We start from the raw sequence: 21,186 nt of genomic DNA, 5'->3' as shown, positions 1-21,186 counted from the left end.
GTGAAAGTACTCCGGTGGATATGTGCAATTCTCGCCAAAGTAGTCTTTCATTAGTTGATGGTGGCTTCCCTCTCGATCACGATGAATGTATCGCCTCTTATGCGGTTTTAAAACTTACTCTACTATCTCTGGGTTAACTGAATTCAAAATCGAACAAAAAGGGTCTTAACTATGTTTAATCATTGCATCAATAAGGTTATCTGTTGAAGAGGATAATGAAGAAGATGATAAATTATAGCCTGACAAAGGAAAAAATCGTGACGAGGAAGCCATTGGAATTTCGAGATTAAAGGAGATGTGAATTGATATTTTGCTAGAATAAGTTGAGATGAATGTAATAATGATGAGATGAACAAATGGTTATTTATATAAGATGAAAAATATAGCTGTTAGGAAAAAATTAAATTTTTTTTTTATTTTAAAAATATTAAAATATTAATTTTTTTGGAGAGTGAAAATTTACCATTAGAAATTCTAAAATAGCTAAAATTTGAAGATTTTAAAATACTGACGTGACTATGAAAAATGCGTAACTATTGAAAAATTCGGATGTCACATATTCGAATGGCCCGTTGGAGATACTCCAAGGATAATTGAGATGACTGTTTGGGCTATGATGGCATTCACCTGGTAACTAATTGTGTACGAGTATTAAACACTATTTATTAGAGTTAAAAATAATAAATAAATAAATAACTACAAACAATCCGAATGTGATGCCTAGCTGGGTAAACGAACTTTACCTACCAGCCACTGCCAACAAGGCTAATCCTTCCTTGGTTGGGACTTTGGTAGAGTCCAAACAGGGCATCGTGACGAGCAACTAGAGTAATCAACAAAACAAATGAAATGAACCAACCCAACAGGTCTGCTTTGGACGGAGATTTCAATGAAGATGTAAATAGAGAAGGCCACTTGATTTAATATTTAAAACCCTAACAACTTTTGATTGTAAGAGAGGAAGAAGAACCCAAGTTTTCAGATTGATTGAATCAACTTTTCTTTTAAGAGGAAAGAATTTGAAAATGATTCATCACTCTCTTTCTTCCTCTCTTGCAATCTCGTCTTCGACTCCAATTTCCAAACCTATTGATTATAATCATCATTCGAGATCTAATTTTGTGTGTAAATATCTTAATTCATCATCATCATCTTCTTCTTCTTCTTCTTCTTCAAAGAATGAGCTCGAATTGAAATCAATTGGGTTTTCCAAAAATTATACGAGCAAAACATTATCATCGTCGTCGTCGTCTTCAACTGCGGCAGCGGCGGCAGTGGCTGGGAATGCTGCGCCGGCAAAGGATGGGATGGGAATGGGACCATACACAGGCAGAGATCCGAACGTGAAGAAGCCGGAGTGGCTGCGACAGAGAGCACCCCAAGGAGAGAGGTTTCAGGAGGTGAAGGAGTCTTTGTCCCACTTGAAGCTCAATACTGTGTGCGAGGAAGCCCAATGCCCCAACATTGGAGAGGTACCTTACTCTCTACCAAATGTGTGTGTATGTGTGTGTGAATTTCAGTGTATATAACAGAATAATCAATTTATACTTGGAATGTTTTGGGTAGTGTTGGAATGGAGGTGGGGATGGTATTGCGACTGCCACAATCATGCTTCTTGGGGATACTTGCACCCGTGGCTGTAGATTTTGTGCTGTGAAAACCAGCAGGAACCCTGCACCACCTGATCCAATGGAACCAGAGAACACTGCTAAGGCTATTGCTAGTTGGGGGTATGTGTTAAGAACTTCTTGTTTTATTTTGATTTCTTATTTTAATCATGGAAAAATAGGTACATGCTTTGAGCACGCTAGAAATGATTTGTCTTTGAATATATAGGAGAACAAAAGAACCTCATTTTGAAGTTGTAACTATAATGTAGTAAAAACAAAAATATACCAAACAAGAACTTGAGGGTCAGAAGGGTTGTTGAAGGGCTAAATCAGATACATGCTTAACCTTTAGCAACAATTGCATAAAGTGACTGCTTTCAAGATTCGAACCTGCATTTTCACACTTGGAGAGTCCGAGCTTTGACCACTGAACCAAACAAGAAATGGAGAGTAGAGAACCAAAAGGGATTAAATAGTTTGAAAAGCGAAACCTTAGACTCTGATACATAGCACAAGGTCTGAAGGGGGGGTGAATAGGTCTTCTATGCTGATTTATGTAGTGTGTCCAGAGCTTCCTAAGTTCGAGGATCGAAACCTTAGACTTTGATAGATAGCGCGATGTCACGGGCCTAGAGATTTGGCGCAGCGGCACGGCCCATGCGGCACTAAGGCGTTGCTTCAGTTCGCGCAAGCGCCCTGGTCAGCCACCACGACCTGCCCTCCCAAGGATACATGCTGACTGGTTTCGGCCTGCCTTGGCCTCGTCAGGGGAACGGCTCCAGCTCCCGACCAGTTTGTGCAAGGATGGCCAACTCCCTTCTTCATAGTCAAGTCCACGACCAGCGACAAGCTCCTCGCACTCAACCGAGTCGACTTGCCTGAAATCTGAAGAGGTACTATCCTGTGCTCCTGCACGCCCCTTCCCTGGAACCATTTCCAGTCAAACTCTGCTCTTTGCCAACCAGCATGCGTGTCTTCCATCCTCTAAGCGTCTTAGGAATCACTTCGTGACATTCTCCCCCACCCAAATCCTGCGACGCCCTCGTCGCAGTGTGGCGCTTCACTACTGCGTCCACTCCCTTCCAAAGTCTGCCTCCATGCGGTATGCTCGCCTTCCCACCATCGCGTCCTTGTGCAGCTCCCTGCACTGCACTCGCCCAATGATAGGCCTCGGACCAAGGGGACGTCCACTCCTCAAGGACGTGACTCTTCTCCGTCATGCCGCCTCCGCGACATCCCGAGCAAGCAAGGGCCTTTTGCCGACTTGATGCTCGCCCTTCACTATGGTTTGCATCACCCAAGGACTAAGCACGAACTTTGGTGCTCGCGGCCCTTCGGCCCTCCAGTGCGCAACTTCAACAGACGCGTCTTCCTGGGGAGATGGAGGCTCTCCCCTCCAACTGCATTGATTCCTCCTCATCGACGCAGCTTCAGTGCACCGTTTTCATTCTCTGACCCCCGGACCGACAAGGGGGCACCCCACCGTGCTTTACCCCACGTCCTACTCTGATACCATTTGTCACAGGCCTAGAGATTTGGCGCAGCGGCACGGCTCGTGCGGCACCAAGGCGTTGCTTCAGCTTGCGCAAGCGCCCTGGTCAGCCACCACGACCTGCCCTCCCAAGGATACATGCTGACTGGTTTCGGCCTGCCTTGGCCTCGTCAGGGGAACGGCTCCAGCTCCCGACCTGTTTGTGCAGGGATGGCCAACTCCCTTCTTCATAGTCAAGTCCACGACCAGCGACAAGCTCCTCGCACTCAACCGAGTCGACTTGCCCGAATTCTGAAGAGGTACCATCCTGTGCTCCTGCACGCCCCTTCCCTGGAACCATTCCCAGTCAAACTCTGTTCTTTGCCAACCAGCATGCGTGTCTTCCATCCTCCAAGCGTCTTAGGAATTACTTTGTGACAGCGAGGTCTAAAGGGGGGTGAATAGGTCTTCTCTGCTGATTTAGGCAGTGTGTCTGGAGCTTCCTAATATCAAAAGTCCTTCGGTGAGTAGGCCTTCATAAAAAATCCTTCATTAACAACTTTATTTTCTGGGATCTTTTCTCCTAGTACATTTCTGCTACTAACTATATCATTCAAGTTAGCATAGAATTCATTAAAGTCTCACCATCTTCCATTTTAAGATTTTCAAATTTAGTAGTTAGCATCTGAAGCTTAGAGATCTTAGCAAGAGTAGTCCATCCATGTACTTTTTCAAGAATTCCCCAAGTTTCCTTCCCTAAATGCAGTTTTTTTTATCTTAGAGAAGAGAACTCAGTAGGAGTGACTGTGAAGAGTGCATTTTATGCTCTAGAATTATAATTGGCCTCATCAATTTCATCTTTTGACCAGTTCATACTAGGCTTTGAGATTCCATCTTTAGAATATCGTGTCCAGCTATCCTTTTCAGCTAACCAGACCTTTTCATCCATAGATTTAAGAAAAGCTCTCATACATGCTTTCTGATAACTTTATTTTGATCCATCAAACTGTATAGGTCTAGATATGGAACCACCTTCCTTAAACCCGACCATGATCTACACACTAAAGTTGAGCAACTTGCTCTGATACCAATTGATAGAATGAGGACCTAAACTCTAGCCTCTGTTAGACAGTTAGCACGAGGCCAGTAATCTAGATTAAAGGAAGACTGAATAGGTCTTGTAGGCTGTTTTAACTAACTATAACTACTTTTCACATTTAAATAAATTACCAATAATTTGAACATAATTAGAACAATAAACTAAAAAACTATCAATCCATCATGCCATGAACATATCACATCAATCATATATAAAGTAAAGCAATAAAGTGCATGCAAAATGGACACACAGATTTTTACGTTGAAACCCCAAAGGGAAAAAACATGGGACCTACAGCAGCCAAATAAAATCCACTATACATATTAAATTAGGTTTACAGTTCAAAAACAAAAAAGCTCTAGTTACCACTTGAAACAGACTAATCCACCAAATTCAGACTATCAGAATCTTCGGACACAGTTTGCTCTGTCAACAGATTCCACAATCTGCTTCTTCAGTAGCTTTTTAATCTTTGGACCAGTCGTCCAGACCAATCTCATATGAATAGGTTGTTCATGTTGAACTTCAATTCATCTTAGCAGGAATATATTGTCAACACATGAATAAGCACTCACCAATTTATATGTAGGATGATTGAATGAAAAATAAAATTATATGCGCTCAAAAATAACCTCACATAATATATTGCTCTCTATTGTATTGTCTGTATCTCTTTGCTTTTTTAAGTAATGAGGCATATATAAATTAATTATAGTAGTAAAGAGATTAGGGTTTTAGTGTTTTAATCACAAAAGGAAACTTTGTTTCCAAATTGTTCGATTTATTGAGTTCCCATGTCATTGATCGACATGTATTCAATAGCCTTCAATTGATTTGTCGAATAATCAAAGTGCCCTATACAGCTTTGCTTAGAAATTTTCAAATAAAAAAGTTTTCAAAAACTTATAAAGTTATAATGCATATCAAAATGGATTTTCCAAATCATAGCATGAATTTATTGAAGTCCTAATTGATATGGATGAATGCATGAACCCTGATTTGGTGAGTGCATATACATGTGTCAAATTACCTTTGCACCCTTGGCATTGAAGATTTACCATTTTGCTTTTTGCTGTAGCTTTATTCTCAATTCTCTTCTTGGGCAAGAGGTATCTAACTTGACACCAACTTTCAAAAATCTAACTATAACGAAAAGTAAAAATTACACTCTTGTTTTGATAGCAAAATATGCCAACCTAAGTCCTATTAACCTAACAGGATACTTACTTAAAATTACACCAGAAGACATTTTCTTGAACTTTATTTGGGAGAAGCAATTTTAGAAACTTGCAATCGCAATACTAAAAAATTGTAGAAAAGTAAATTATTGATGTCAATCAAAGGTTTTTAGTGAAGCAGTATGTGAATTAAAATAGAGACATCTCGACTAACATCGCCTTGAAGTTACATTAGCATGCTATTTGTGGGTTCGAAGTGATGATTCAGGTAATGGAGATAGTCATGCATGGTTTCGGTAATAAGCAGTGATGATAGTAGACAACAAATTGCTAATTCTTCTGACTTCCCTGTGGACTTTTGCTCTTTTATATTTAAGTGATTGACAGCCTTAAGTGCTTGAGCTTTTAAAAATCAGGTTCAAAAACAGTTCGAAGTTATGCGTTAGAATCTGTCTCACTAGTGGTAGTGTAAATAGGTTATGTTTGGTTAGGATCACTCGTGTTGATTGTGAAATGTTTAATAGGGTTGACTTCTTTCTGAACTCTATTACTGAAGCTTTCATTCTTAAACTATTCACTTTTTAGATAAGTGTGTGTCTTTATGATACCCATTTGTGATCGATATCTTCAACTTTATATTCAGAATCTAAGAATTACGGACTCACCTAAAGGTCAAAGAATTTTTGTCGGAGGCCGACACATGTCAGACATGGCCATACGGTTTTTTTTTTTTTCTGATCACGCTGTGGACACAACACAACAAGTGAACATGCCATGAGCATGTGTCCGACACGCATATTGCATTGTTAGGGAGTTTTAAGAATTTTTAAAAGAAGGTGGGGTTAGTGTAAATATGATGACTTCTTTGAACATTTTTAATAATATGTTGGTCATGAAAAATTAATTAAAAATTTTGGTTTAAAAACAATTGTTATTGTTTTTTTTTCTTTGATAAGTAAAAATATATTAGAAAAACGTTCAAAAGGGGAACGCGTCCCTAATACAAGAAGAAAAAAGATTTAAGAACCAATAGAATCCAAGAGATCAAAGAAATCATCAATCGAGGAGCATGCATTTCCTCTTACATAACAGAACAAAGAACGAAGAATATGAATTTTTAAATTAGCTAAAGACGATTCTTTTCCTTCAAAGGATCTGTTATTTCTCTCACGCCACAAACACTACCAGACACAAAGTGGAACAATCTTCCAATAATCACGAGCTTGTTCTTTAACAGGACACCTTCTCCAAGCGTTAATCAATTGTGAGGAGTGCTTAGGCATTACCCAAAAAAGGCCAAACATGCAAAAAATAAAGCTCCAACAATCATACGCCACAAGACAATGCAAAAGGATATGATCCAAGGATTCACTATCAACTTTACATAAGCAACACCAATTAACAATGATGTTGCCTCTCTTTCTCAAATTGTCCAATGTCAAAATCTTTCCCAATGTGGCTGTCCAAACGAAGAATGCGATTTGAAGAGGAGCTTTAGAACGCCAAACAAACTTCTAAGGAAACTTGTGACCAACGAAATTAGACAAACACAAGAACATGGATCGGACACCATACCTACCATGAGCTAAAGGAACCCACAAAATACCATCACACCCTCTGCCAATATCCTTCTGCCTATACAACGTATCCAAAAAAAACACAAGCTTCCTCCATTTCCCAATCCTGAAAGGGGCGCCTAAACCGCACATCCCACGTAACTCCATTGTTATCAAGTTGATAACAATCAATCACGTAGACATGCTTATTGGTTGCAATACTGTAAAGTCTAGGAAAGGAGTGAGACAACAACTGATCTCTGCACCAAAGGTCCTCCCAAAAACGGACATGTCTGCCCTCATGAACTTTGAATCTAATGTGTGTGGAGAAAACATCCCAGCCCTTCCGAATGAATTTCCATACACCAACGCCTCCTGTAATAGTGACTGGAAGAGATGACCAACCCCCACTCTCCTCACCAAAACGACACGAGACAACTCTTCTCCACTAACGATGGCGTTCCTTTCCAAATCTCCATAACCACTTTCCCAAGAGAGCACGATTAAAAAGAACGATTTTTCGAATGCCTAACCCGCCTAACCTGAACGGTTGGCAGACATGATCCCAATTAACAAGATGATACTTAAACTCCTCTCCCCTTCCACCCCAGAGAAAATCGCTCTGAGTTTTTTCAATCCTTTCAACAACAAAGCATGGAACTTGAAACAAAGATAAAAAGTAGGTAGGAAGGGATGAGAGAGTACTCTTAATAAGTGTGACTTTGCCCCCCTTAGATAGATACCGCTTTTTCCATCCTGCTAATCTTTTCTCATATCTACTAATCACTGGATCCCAATTCCCAACTCGTGTAGAAGAAACTCCCAAAGGCAATCCTAAGTAAGGAAGAGGAAAAGCACCAACTCCACACCCTAGGATAGCAGCTAAGGAGGAAATATCTGGAACAACCCCCACTGGGACAAGCACACTCTTTCCAACATTAATCTTTAACCTAGAAACCGCTTGGAAGCAAGCAAGAATGCACCTCAGATATCTAAGTTAAGAAATTTCAGCATCACAAACCAAAGTATCATCTGCAAACAACAAATGGGAGATCTGCATCTGATGTTCAACATCTTTACCAACACTGAACCCCTGATGTAACCCAAATCTTCCGCTTTTCTCATTAATCTGCTCAGACCTTCCATGATAATAAGGAAAAGAAAAGACGATAATGGGTCTCCTTGTCGCAGACTATGCGAGCTAGCAAAAAAACCCGCAAGTGAACCATTCACGAGCACAGAAAACATAACTGACGAGATACAAGTTTCAATCCATTTTATCCACCTGTCACCAAACCCCATCCTCCTAAGCAGATACAGAACAAATTTCCAAATAACATGATCATAAGCTTTCTCGATATCAAGCTTACACAAAACGCCGGGAACCCCACTTTTTAATCTAGAGTCAACACATTCCCCTGTAATAAGAACAGAATCCAAAATCTGCCTCCCACCAACAAAAGCATTCTGTGATTCTGAAATGAGACCATCCAAAACATTACTCATCCTGGAGACAAGAACCTTGGCAATAAGCTTATATAAACATCCAATTAAGCTAATTGGGAATGAGAGCAATGAAAGATACGTTCAGTGATTTCTCAATGTGCCATGAGAATAAAAATCCTGAAAGGTGTCCATCACCTCAGCTCGCACCACCTCCCAACTCTCCTCAAGAAACCGCATAGTAAACCCATCTGGCCCTGGAGCTTTGTCCCTGTTACAACTAGAAAGTGCCTTAAGCACTTCCTCCTCCGTGAATGGAATCTCAATCCTATCACTATCCAACGCAAGAATAGAATTAAAAGGAAGACCATCAAGAGTAGGTCTCTAATCCAAAGTCTCAGTGTAGAGCTGCTGATAAAAAGAAACGATCCCCCTGTGCACCTCGTCCTCCCTCCATAACTCAGAACCATTGACCCGGATACGCCCGATGTGATTACATCTTCTGTGAGCGTTGGCAAGTCTATGAAAGAATTTTGTATTACGATCCCCATCTTTTAACCACAAAGCCCGAGACTTCTGGCGCCACGAAATCTCCTCCATAAGAGCAATCTCAGCAAAAACCGCTTGCCAAGAGGCTCTTTTAGAGCGTAATGATTCCCCACTCCGTCCCACCTCATCAAGACGATTGAGCTCAGCAATATCAGCAAGAACTCTATTCTTCTTCCATTCAAGATTCCCAAACACTTCTTTATTCCACCTCTTTAACTCAGTTTTAAGAAACTGAAACTTTCTAGCTAACACATAACTGGCAGAGCCTGTGAAATTCGCTTCCTCCCACCAAGACTGAACCATAATCAAGAACTAAAGGCACATGATCAGATGTGACTCTAACCAGAACAGCCTGAGAGACATCCGGGAAATGCTTTTCCCACGCCCTAGAAATCAGAAATCTATCCAACCGGGAAAAGGTAATCGGTTCCCTACCATTAGACCAAGTAAAGGCCGCTCCTTCCAATGGTAGGTCAATGAGGAAATTACTATCAATGAATTCTGAAAACATAGTCATTTCTGAGGACCACCTGCCCCCTCTGGACCTCTCAAATGGGGACCTAACAAAATTAAAATCCCCACCTAAACACCAAGGCAATGACCATAAATCCTTAACATAGCAAAGCTCTTTCCACAGGACTGGTCTATCACTATCAGTAACAGGCCCATAAACACCTAAAAACACCCATCTGAAATTGTCTTCCTCCATCTGAAGCAAACAAGACACAGAAAAAATACCCTTCTAACAATTCAAACTTGACAGCCACCTACGATCCCACATGAGAAGAATACTACCTGAAGTGCCTGTTGCGTTCAGCACTTCCCATTCCACAAACCTACCTCCCCAAAGACTCCTGACAATCTCAACGGTAATAGCAGCCATCTTAGTTTCCTATAAGCAAACAACATGAGCACTCCACTTCCTCAAAGCTACCTTAACAACTCTTTTTCTTTTTGGATCATTTAGACCCCGAACATTCCATGTTATAAGTCGTAGCTTCATGTAGAACCAAAAACGATCAATTGTCCTCCTCCTCCCCGTTTACCACTTCTGGTTCTTCCCCTTTCTTTGGTCGTCCCATTCTTCCCGTCATAATTAACACAAGAAATCAGATTCTTCACTTCCTGTTCGCCTTTCCGATGTGAATTTATGACTTTGATTTCTTTTGTGCCACGATTAGGTTCAGTACTACCATTTCCTGCAACAATTTCGTGAAGAATAGACAAGGTTTGTTCCTCATACCCTTCTGAAGAGACACCCAAAGCTTCACTTACTGCTCCAATATTCTTGATAACCCATTCCATGCCCAGATCAGTGGTCGTCTCCAAACAATTTGGCCGTACAACTGCTAAAGGTTCCATTAAATCCACTTCAGATTGATCAAAATCCGTCCCGAAAAAAGAATCTTTAGAACGGTGTTGCTGAGAAGGAACATCAAGCACTCCTAACTGCATATTCCCCTTTGTTTCCGAATCATCATGTTCAGTTGACAAAATCACCTCATTCGCAAATGATTGACTGTTCAAACCTTCAAACGCAGCAAAGAGCCGAAGCTCTTTAAGCAGAGCTACAGCTAAGTCATTATTCAACTTGAAGTGCAGATCTTTCTCAACGCAAACTGTCACTCCATTGAAACAACCCACACTCCTAGTTGTGGCTTTTGAGACATCCAACTCTTACCCATCACACCATTAACCTGAAGACCCAATAAGACCCCTATGTTGAATCGAAACATCCTCCACAACATCCCTATTATTCACCTCTCCACCCGAAGAAGAAGAAGTAGAAGTAGAGAGAGCATTTTGAGAATGATCAGAACTCAAACCTGAAAATGAAGTGTGAGCTCGTGCAACCCATTTCTGTTTTTCATTCCGAGTCCACCGAGATCCATGGCGACCGACATCCATCATCCTCTGCTCGGGTTTCAGCAAATGAGTCGAAGGCTTAGCATGGGCTTGTACTTCTTTAAATGGCTTAGGGCCAGAGACAAATAAAGAGTTTGGCCCTTTTCGCACCCTTCTATTAGGCCCAGATCTAATAGGCCCAACCTGAATCCGCCCACTTGGCCCTAATTTAAGTGGCCCTTTCTGTACCCATCGAAAAGGCCTAGAACCAAAATTCGCTCTATTGGGTTTAGGCTGAATAAGCCCAAGATTAAGACCAGGCCCAGTCCTAGCCTGTCTAGACATCTTCTAGCCCATCACACCGCCATCCTCAGCCTAAAAAGACAAATCCTCCCCTACCTTATCATCAAGAGATAAGGATAAGGCCGAATCAGGAGGAGCACCTCGTCGATCTTCACGTGTACTCCTTATCTGCTCATCAACGACGCATTTGGCTGGCACGTGAAGATCACTTTGTCTTCTACCTCCTATGTACTTCACTGCTTGTTGAATTTCGCGATCCTTCTGCTGAGAGAACACCCCCCCCCCCCCCCCCCCCTCCTTCCTCTCTCTTCCTTTACTGAGAATCTCATTCCATTTCTCTTCCGACATAAGATGAGATCCGTCACTACCTTCAAGACTCTCTGTTGAAGGAACAAGCTCCGGCGAGATTTCTTCCCAAATCGTGACCTTGTAACAGAAGGTGTCGTCATTAATAAACACGAACTTTGGACATTTACGGCCGGATCTCACTGTTATCCGAACGCTTTCGGCATCCCTTGTCTCATCCGCATCAGATCTCACATATCCACTCCAAAGCTCTCCCACTTCAACGAACAAAGCATGACACCAGAGATGCAAAGGGAGGCCAAACAACTTGATCTACTTGAGACCTTTATCACTAAAAACAATTGTTATTGTTGTTGTGGAGTATATATTTTTTTTCTTAGTTGGTACTCACACACACATGCCTCCATTGAGGCTCGATCCCTTGACCTCCCTTTGGGAAGTAGAGGTTTGGTACGACTAGGTCATTGATCTGTTGGTTTGTTGTGGAATATATTCAATTGTGTAGTTCCTTATACCATAAACTAATTATTTTTATAGCTTGTGAAATATTATGATTTGTGAAATTTTCATCATTATGAAAGATAATATTTCTCATAAAATACAGATCATATATATTTAAAAAGATATATTTATTAGTCGTCGTGTGACTCGTGTCCCCACGATGTCCTTATCTTAATTTTTTACAATTTGATTTGTCTTTGTGTCTGCGCCATGTCGTATCCATGTCCCGAATTCGTATCCGTGCTTCTTAGGTCAAAATCATGTGATATGTTTTATACGAAAATGGATAAATAAATATATAAAATCATGTGAAGTCATGTTCTATTGTCTGATAATAAATGTCAATGGTATCAAAGTAAAGGTCAACTTCCTCTGATTATATAAATATTATTAAAGATTGTTGACAATGTGATGATGAAAGTTATCTTGGTCTTGAAAATGAAAGAACTTAAGTTTTTCTTTTGTTCTTCCAATACATTAGCATTTGGAACAATATCTTTAATTTTCCCTTACATTGTAATATTAAGTCACCTATTTAATCTCTACTTTTCGGTCTCCACTAATAAGACGTCCAAATTATTGCACTATCTTGAATTTATCTTGAATGTGAAATAGTAAATTCAAGCAATTCAATATACTCCTATTTCAAAATGAAAGATTATATAACCTAGAACTATAAATGTACATAGCGTGTCTCATGGTAAAACCTCAGGTTGACAAGTGTGAGGATCCGTATTCAAGTCCGAAAGCAGTCACTTTCTGCGGAAATGTTAATGTTTAGGTCTGCTTCAGTCTTCTCCTCCTAGTAACCTGCACAGTAAGTCTAAGTAATGGCCTATAGGTTGTGCAACCTCCTCTAGTTAAATTGTTTTTGCTTTACATCTTTGTGCAGGTTGAACTATGGATGTTGTTGATGTTATGATTAGCTTTTTTGGTTCCATATTTTTGCAGTGTGGATTACATTGTTCTAACCAGTGTTGATCGTGATGACTTACCTGATGGTGGGAGTAGTCATTTTGCTCAAACTGTCAAAGCTATGAAGGTCTGCATTTCTCTGACTTTTTATTTGTGAAGTTCTTTATGAAAAAAATATTGGATTGCAAAAAGAAAATCTAATTTGCATTTGTTTCTCTCTGGGCAGAAACTCAAGCCTGATATTATGGTTGAATGTTTAACCTCTGATTTTCGAGGTGACTTAAATGCTGTAACGGCTCTGGTACACTCAGGATTAGATGTTTTTGCCCACAACATAGAGACTGTGAAACGACTCCAGCGTATTGTCAGAGATCCCCGGGCAGGGTGAGTTGTAGTTGAGTCATCTCTCTTCTGGTCCAATCAAACAATTAGTTATACTTTTCACTTGTTTATTACAAATTTAAATTTCATTCAGGCAATCCTTAGCTAATTTTTAGGATAAATAATTGGATTACCGGATGTCTTCAATTAAATAATTTGCAGATTTACATTTATCATGAGTAAATCTTTTAAGTCTCAGTGCTACCTTACTAGTGGTTTACCAAATATACACCCAGATAACTCGATGAATGATTACTATCTGCACCCACAAGAATGTTTCTAACCAACCTCCTTTTTGCAGTTTTTCTAATCTTTAACTTTATTTTTAGTTCTTTCAGTCCGTTCTAGAACTGGAATGTAAGAAATCCCCGTGGACAATAAGGTTCCTTAAGTTGTGTCTTTGAGTTTGCATGCAGACTTATTGACTTGTTGCCAACTTGCTTAGCCTCTCTTCTTTGAGATTGCATCCAGATTTATGTCTTCTTGCATTCAGATTTATTTCCCCCTGTTCTCATGGAGATCCAACTTAAGCTGTCACTCCTTAACAGGCATGGTCATTTGTCTTTATTTCACAGAACTTAAACAATCTAATTGACTTTCACATTATTATTGCATGTTAAAATGTGCTAGTCATCAATATTAGGGGCTAGGCTCCCCAAAAGGCTCATAGCAGGTATGTTTAATAATTAAAAAGTGAGCTTGAAACATACCTTCTAAGCCATTTTCAAAAAGGAACGGAGCTCGAACAACCCTTGGCTTGCCTGAACTATTAAAGATTGTTGGATTCCCTTTTCTTCCATGGTTCTGCTAAGATTTCGGGCATTCATTATTGCTGCCATTAAAGTTGTCACTCACCATTATATTAAATGAAATTTTATTTTAGTGCTTAAATATTTTATAGTTTCAAGTTACATTTTTTCCCTTGTAAATAAACTCATTATAAAAAGGCCATTACCTAACATCCATCCTGCCTACACAGGGTGTTGGAGAGGGAAAACTAGAGATAAACCTTTTTGGCATTACTTGCAAAAAGTGGCTGCTCTCAAGCTCAAACACAGTTTATTGCTTTTTATCAGTCCAACCTTTTACCACTGCACCAAACAATGCCCCTACAACTCATCATGTACATCAATATAAAATGCCATTTTCCTATGAAACCATACCATAGAATATTTTTATTTATAGAATAAATTTACTTTAGTTGATTGCTAAAATCTTTTTTTGGATGATGCAGGTACGATCAAAGTTTTTCCGTTCTAAAACATGCAAAGCTCAGTAAGGAGGGTATGATAACGAAATCTTCCATAATGCTAGGACTTGGTGAATCTGATGATGAACTGAAGGAAACCATGGCTGATTTGAGGGCCATAGATGTTGATATTTTGACACTTGGACAGTATTTACAGGTGAGCTAATATCTGAATTGCATTCCATTACTGGTCTTTGGTGTTGTGGTATCTAGTTGACTCCCATCACGGGGAGTTAAGGGATTGAGTTTTCAGAGGTCCAGAAATTTAAGGTGAGGTGAGGCTGGGTTGGGACCAAGCCCATGGATTTTGCAAAATTGTTTTGTATCCTCTGGCAAATGTTTTTTTATGCCTGTGAAGCTTGAAATTCTTGCCTTGTTGAATAATTTCAGCTGAAGTTTAGATCAAGGTCAGGCCGATGGTTTCAGCTGAGCTTAAATCATTTCATTTCTTTAATGGTGCTGCTCACCCACGGGAGTTCTAAAGTTAAAATTTTTTTCGAGTTTGTCCAGTACCCAAGTAGCAAAATGCTTCAAGTTTGTCTAGAACCCAGGCACCTAATGGGCTGAACAAGTCCATGCAAAACACATTTGCTTTATCCAACAATGTGAGGACATAAATATTAATAAGTGTTATGTTTGTGCAGCCAACTCCATTGCACCTGACTGTCAAAGAATATGTTACTCCGGAGAAATTTGCCTTCTGGAAAGATTACGGAGAATCTATCGGTTTCCGTTATGTGGCTAGTGGACCCCTGGTAAAATTCTGTATCTAATTTGCTCTCAGATGGTAGTGATCTTTTATTTTCATTTTCACAGAAATGACCGTTTAGATAGACATGCATGTAGGCTGAGTGAAAATGGTCTGATAGACTTTCCAAAAATAAAATCAAATAAAATAAAATGGTCAGATAGAATATATAGATTTCAGATTACTCATTATTTTCAATTCATCTTGGATCCTTATGGTACTAAACTGATTTGATCATCGATAAGACTGCAGTTGACTCATTTGTTGTGAAAAAAACAAACCAAAGTTTAAATTATCACCCACCTTTGTTCAGGCACAATTGAGTAAAAGAATTAATTTCCATTTTTGTAACTTTTGAAGCCTGCATTTTATCACTAACCCACTTGCAAGATCTTTACCTGACCTTATTATATCGACTTTTCCAGGTTCGATCCTCATACCGGGCAGGGGAGCTCTTTGTTCAGACCATGGTGAAGGAAAGATCTAAAAACTCCTAACATGCCTGCCATTTTCTGTCACTGCTATATGTTCTTTCCTTGGTACGATCACGGACTTCAATATTGATGGGTAAAAGTCACGATCAGGATTTGAGAGTATAAACAGTTAATAGTCAGAATAGATAGTTCCCAGTTTGAACCTAAATCTTTTTAGGGCATAGATAAATTTTCTTTTACAAAATGTATTTGTTTCATTGAGGATTCTATTAATTTAATTTACTTATTTATTATCCTGTGCTCTAGTACTGGAATCATTCTTCAGTTTGACAATATCCAAACAAGTTGACTGCTAAAATTTGTAAGCCCTAAGTAGATTTTAAGGTTAGGAAAAAGTTAATCATGCATAGTTGTTCATATTATTATGTACAAAAATTTATGTTTTTCTTCACACTTGGGATCAAAGTATAGGATAATCATCGGCGTCATCATTATCATATCATTGCCTTAATCCCATATGAATGTGTAGGATACGAGTTTAGGATCAAGTCTATATATCCATATCCCAAATTACGGCAGCTGGAAATCATGCTTATTTGGAGCGAGGTGAAATGGCCAATAACCATTGGACACCGTAAGCAATTTTATCGGAAATGTGTAAGTTTTTATTAGTTTGGTCGGGACCACTGGTCCCGAGACCATTTAAAAATTTCTTCAATGGACGATTGTACCGCATATTCTTGCCATTTTGTTATGACCTGTTTATAACAGTACATTAAACCATTATTGATCAAGATAGCAGAATAATAAGGAAATCTATTTGTCATTGTCTTTGAAAAGAAATAGTTGCAATCTTACCCTAACATTAGGGACTGAATTTGAGCTAGGCTGTTTAAGGAATAAGTAAAAAATAATTTAAATGGCCTAAATGAAAAAAGAAAAGAAATTGGGCTGGCCCACTAATCGGTTTCAACAATTGACTTCAACAAGGATTTTTTTTTTTTTTTTTTTTTTTTTTGGGAATACTGCTGGACCGGGAATAATTTTTGCTACAGTGGACATTTACTGCACCAACTCTAAACTGGGCCAAAAGTTATGGGCTTAGTGGGTTCTAAAAGGAAATTGGGTAAAATACATTAAAAGGATATTGGGCCGGGCCACTAAATTATAAACTAAAGTTGGAATTTTTGAGATCCACCTGCAGAAAGAAGAAAACACCAAAAATAAAAAATTGACTCTCACAGTTTTTTTTCTATAAAAAAAGAGGTGTTTCTTGTGTCAAACTTTCGCTACTTAAATTATATAAACGTTCTTGCTAACTGTTTCTCACAAGTTTGTCATTTTTATTTCGGAATTGATCTTTTATTACAAATAACCTGAAAAGATAAAAAGATTTATTAATTAATTAAAATAAATATAATAATAAATTATAGACTATCTCAATTACAGTTTCATCTATTGAGAGAAACTTTTTAAAGTTGAAGTTGATCAAATCTTACTTACGATCGACGATGTCACAAGAGAGATTGAATGGATTCGCTATGATATCTATTAAAAAAGATATGTTGGAGAAACTTGATTAGAGCACTTTAATTGATTTTTATGTGTTTTCAATATTAATATATTTTATGTACTTATAGTCTCATTTTAATGAAAATTTTGTATTCTTAGAAATTTTTTACGCTATGAAACTTTATGTATAAAGGGCCTCGTGTTTGAAAATTCGCCAAAAACCTCTCAAAATGTTTCAGAATCTCACGACCCTGGTAGGGTGAGTGAAACAAATTGGATTCGGTGTTCTGTTGTAATAAGTTCATGCTTGCTCTTGCCAAGGAAGATTTGGCGTTGGTTGAAGATTCGAGATGAATGCTACTTAGCATATGATTCAGCTATGTTCCACGATATTCAATCACACTTAAAAATACAGACAAACAAACCCAAAATAATTATAATAATAATAATAATAAATATATGCATATATATATATATATATATAAATTAAAATAAAATCTTTATTTAGAATACTTGAATAACTATTACTTGTAAGTGCGGTGTTGTTCGAATGGTTGAGTTGTTTTTCATATTCGAGAGCCCGTATTTGAACCTTTGCACCCTTTGATCCCTTCCCCCCTCTTTAACCATTAATCCCTAACATTCTTGTCAGAAAAAGAATACATGCTTTACCGGCATGAGAGTGTTTACTAATTCATTGCACATAGGATATAAATATACCCTTTCACTTCCACGGAACTTGTAACCCTCACCCTCTCACTTTGGGAAATAGAGAAATTACCACTAATTGCTGGAGCTGGATGATGAAAAATTATCAAGTCCGGTTCCTTCGAGGGATGGATCTATAAGAATTCACCTATCCCGAACTAAATTGACTAAAGGGATGGGTTATAATTATTCCGGAAAACCCGCATGGCCCAATGATCTTTTATATATTTTTCAAATAGTAATTCTAGGTGCTATTAGTCTATTTCAAATCCAAATGGATTCCAACATTGATCCAAAAGAGTAATATTAGAGGGATAATTTTTAAAAAATGGAATTATGGATGCCTTATGTCAAAATGATGGAATTAAAGTCAATTTTTTTAATATGATGGAATTTTATAAAAGTATGTCTTAATGACCAAAGTGCCCTTCCTCTCCTTCACATACCCTTTCTCTCTCTTGGTCTCTTTTTTGGGAAAACAATTATACCATTTACAGAGCTGTCCCTCAAAATTCTCCAGCGTGTTGTCCTTTCTCGTCCCAGGCTTTGCCCCACTCTCATCTTGCTTTACTCTTCTTCCCCACAATGTATTATATATATATATATACACACAACACACATCGAGAGTGTGGTTGTGTTCACGAAAGAAAAAATTCCAGTAAAAAAAATTAGTTTCCAAATTGAAGCACTCCTTTCTTTTATTACCCAATTGGCAATGTTTGAAAGTGGATGAATTTTTTTTCAAGAGTTAAGTGCAAAAAAACCCTCTTGATATATAGACTTTGCGCAAAACTAGCCCCTACCTTTTAAAAGTGTGCATGCAAATCCACAAAATTTTAAAAAAGTGCATAACTGGTTCCTCTGACCACTTTTTTACAAAAAATAAAACTGAAAATCCCATTTTACCCTTTTGTTTCTCATTTTGTCCCTCACCAATTGTGCATAAAAGGTCCTCACCAATTGTGCATCTAAGGATCCCACCCCTAAACCCAATTCCTCTCTCTCTCTCTCCATGTCTGCTTCAATTTTATGGAGAAAATTTAAAAACTCTCTCTCTTTGTCTCCATGTCTGCTTCAATTCTATGGGGGGAAATTTAAAAACTCACCAATTGTGCATTTTGTATGATGGTGTTTGAATTTTGATGGCTCTGCTTTGACCTTGGGGTTGAAGCAAAAAATTTCATTGAAGACCCAACAGTAAGATGGTTTTGATGATATATTGTAGTGAAGTCCCAACATCAGGCACTAGTTTCGTAGTGCACCGAAGAAGCTGTTATTCTTCAGTAAATGGCTGCTTTCATTCAATAGCAAAAAACAATTTCCTGGACACGAGGACCCAGTAGTTCTTGTTTCAGTTCATTTATTATTATTTTTTTAATATAAAAATTATTATGTCAGTATGGTGAAATTTTATTATTCTTGTTTAATTTGATGGCTTTTGGAATTTATTGAGTTAAGTATCATCTGAGGATTGATTATTGTTTTGGCTAAAGCTTCTTAGATTAATCTGTTATATAAGCTAAATAGTGAAAACCAGAGTATTTTTTTTTTTTTTTTTTTCTGTATTTACTTCAGTTTCATTTTGATTTCTAGAGAAAACTTATATGTGATTTCTTGTTCCTCAGTCAGTGTTAGTGAAGTTGAAGCACTGTTTGAACTATTCAAGAGTATTAGCAGTAACTTGGTTGATGACGGACTAATAAACAAGGTAATGTTTATCAGTATTTCCTACCAAGACTATATCCAGTTCCGGTGAAGTCCACTCCGGCCAGTTTCGGTGAGCTCCAAGCTTCTGCAAAACCTATGTCAGTTCGGTGCATTCCTCTTCAGCAAAACCCACTTTAGTTCAGCAACATGTCCTTGCTACTTAGGCCCACCGTTGCAAAAACGCAACAGTGAGCTCATAAAACTGAAATAGAGCTTGCCGTTTTTGTTCACCGTAGTCGAATGCAAGTCGATGAGTTCACTGATTTGTCACCGGAGAAGGCAAGCAGGCCGTGAAGCTTGCTGTCGATCAGTTCACGGGAGCTCAGGATGTAGCTTAGCTTTCGCCAGAATCAATGGTCACTTGTTGAACCTATAAGATTATTTATTTAATTATGGCCCACACGATTTGGACATGTGACATATTACTTGGTGGGTAAGTAAATAGATATCAATTAATATTATTTATTTTTGGTCAACTTATAATTACCTTTTTGGTAATTACTTATTGGAGAAGTATTTTCCTTTTTTATTCCTTACTTTGATAGAAAGTAGAATTATGTTACTATAAGGAAAACTGGTCCTCTCTCTGCCTTTATAAAAGTGCATATACTCCATCAATTATGTACAATTAATGAAACAACACGTAAAAGTTTTATGTGTACAAAAGGCCAAGAGAGAGAAACCAGTTTCCACATTTGCCTGTTGGGCCAAAGGATTTGGACGTTGGATTTAATCTCAACAAGAATTGATATCGTGAATCGAGGTATTTATATCTAACTAGTATTTATTTATGCATTATAGATATATGAAAATCATGAAGTTCTAAGATATGGGATTCATGTAAATTTGTGATTAATGGCTTAACACGAATTATTGTAGTTTACAGAACTCGGACTGGAACAGCGGCTGAAGCTTGCGAACGGCGAACCCGAACTGGAACAGCTGGCGATGGAAACAGAAAGATATGGGTTTTGATTTTTCGAACAATATGAAATGATATGTCGATATGGGTTTTGAACTTTTGATTCTTGCAGCAGATAGATAAACTAAAATATATGGGTTTTGAACTTCTGATTCTTGTAGTTTGCAGTTGCACAGAGAGAGAGAGAGAGAGAGAGAGAGGGGGGGCAAGTTCAGAGTTGAGAACGAGAATAGCGATGGAGGCAGAGGCGTAGGCTGAAATGATTTGCCCTAAAACAAATTTATTGGTGTGCATATATATATATATATATATATAAATGATAAATTTATTTATATTTTAAAATAGAAAGGCCATGTTTGGTTTTAGATTTAATTATATTTAGGTTTAGGTTATCCCTATTTTATACAATTTGAGGTTTATATTATCCTTCTGCCAAACAAATCCCATTTTATACAAATTTGGACAAAAGAGCCATTTTACATGGTCTGTATTTATAATCATTAATTTATTTAACTAAAGTGATGGCATTATCGTCATTTTACACCATCAGGGACCTATTCGCACCAAATTGATAATATAAGAAGTTTTTTTTACCATACATGGACTGATATGTACTATATCCAAAGTAGAGGGATTTTTTTTGTACTTAATCCTTTTTTAAACCACCATCGTGGTTGGAAATATGAGGTCCAAAAGTTGCAGCTCTAAATGGCCGTTCTTTTTGTATATTTTTTATTCTTAATTCCAAT

General features: G+C 38.2%; 1 protein-coding gene across 1 annotated transcript; it reads left to right on the top strand.

Annotated features, from left to right (window-relative positions):
* The first annotated feature begins 802 nt into the window (after positions 1-802).
* On the top strand, positions 803-15,881 carry LOC132303115 (lipoyl synthase, chloroplastic). The gene is made up of 7 exons (XM_059800203.1): positions 803-1,472; positions 1,567-1,730; positions 12,813-12,903; positions 13,003-13,160; positions 14,392-14,563; positions 15,051-15,161; positions 15,580-15,881. Exons 1-7 carry the CDS (start codon positions 1,026-1,028, stop codon positions 15,649-15,651), a joined length of 1,215 nt encoding a protein of 404 aa, XP_059656186.1. The 5' UTR covers positions 803-1,025; the 3' UTR covers positions 15,652-15,881.
* Positions 15,882-21,186: the final 5,305 nt, after the last annotated feature.

Source organism: Cornus florida, unplaced genomic scaffold (genome assembly GCF_030987335.1).
Source record: "Cornus florida cultivar Cherokee Brave unplaced genomic scaffold, ASM3098733v1 CherokeeBrave_3.0.0_Hap2_Chr04, whole genome shotgun sequence".
Classification (NCBI taxonomy): Eukaryota; Viridiplantae; Streptophyta; class Magnoliopsida; order Cornales; family Cornaceae; genus Cornus; species Cornus florida.
The sequence above is the reverse complement of the archived record's forward strand: the minus strand, read 5'-3'. Positions and strand labels throughout refer to the sequence as shown.

What these genes read in the sequence shown, in the direction of transcription:
- LOC132303115 (XM_059800203.1), top strand. Translation starts at nt 1,026, where the DNA reads ATGATTCATCACTCTCTTTCTTCCTCTCTTGCAATCTCGTCTTCGACT. An exon ending in GTCAGAGATCCCCGGGCAGG is followed by an intron (nt 13,161 to 14,391) that starts GTGAGTTGTAGT and finishes TGGATGATGCAG; the next exon opens with GTACGATCAAAGTTTTTCCG. An exon ending in CACTTGGACAGTATTTACAG is followed by an intron (nt 14,564 to 15,050) that starts GTGAGCTAATAT and finishes ATGTTTGTGCAG; the next exon opens with CCAACTCCATTGCACCTGAC.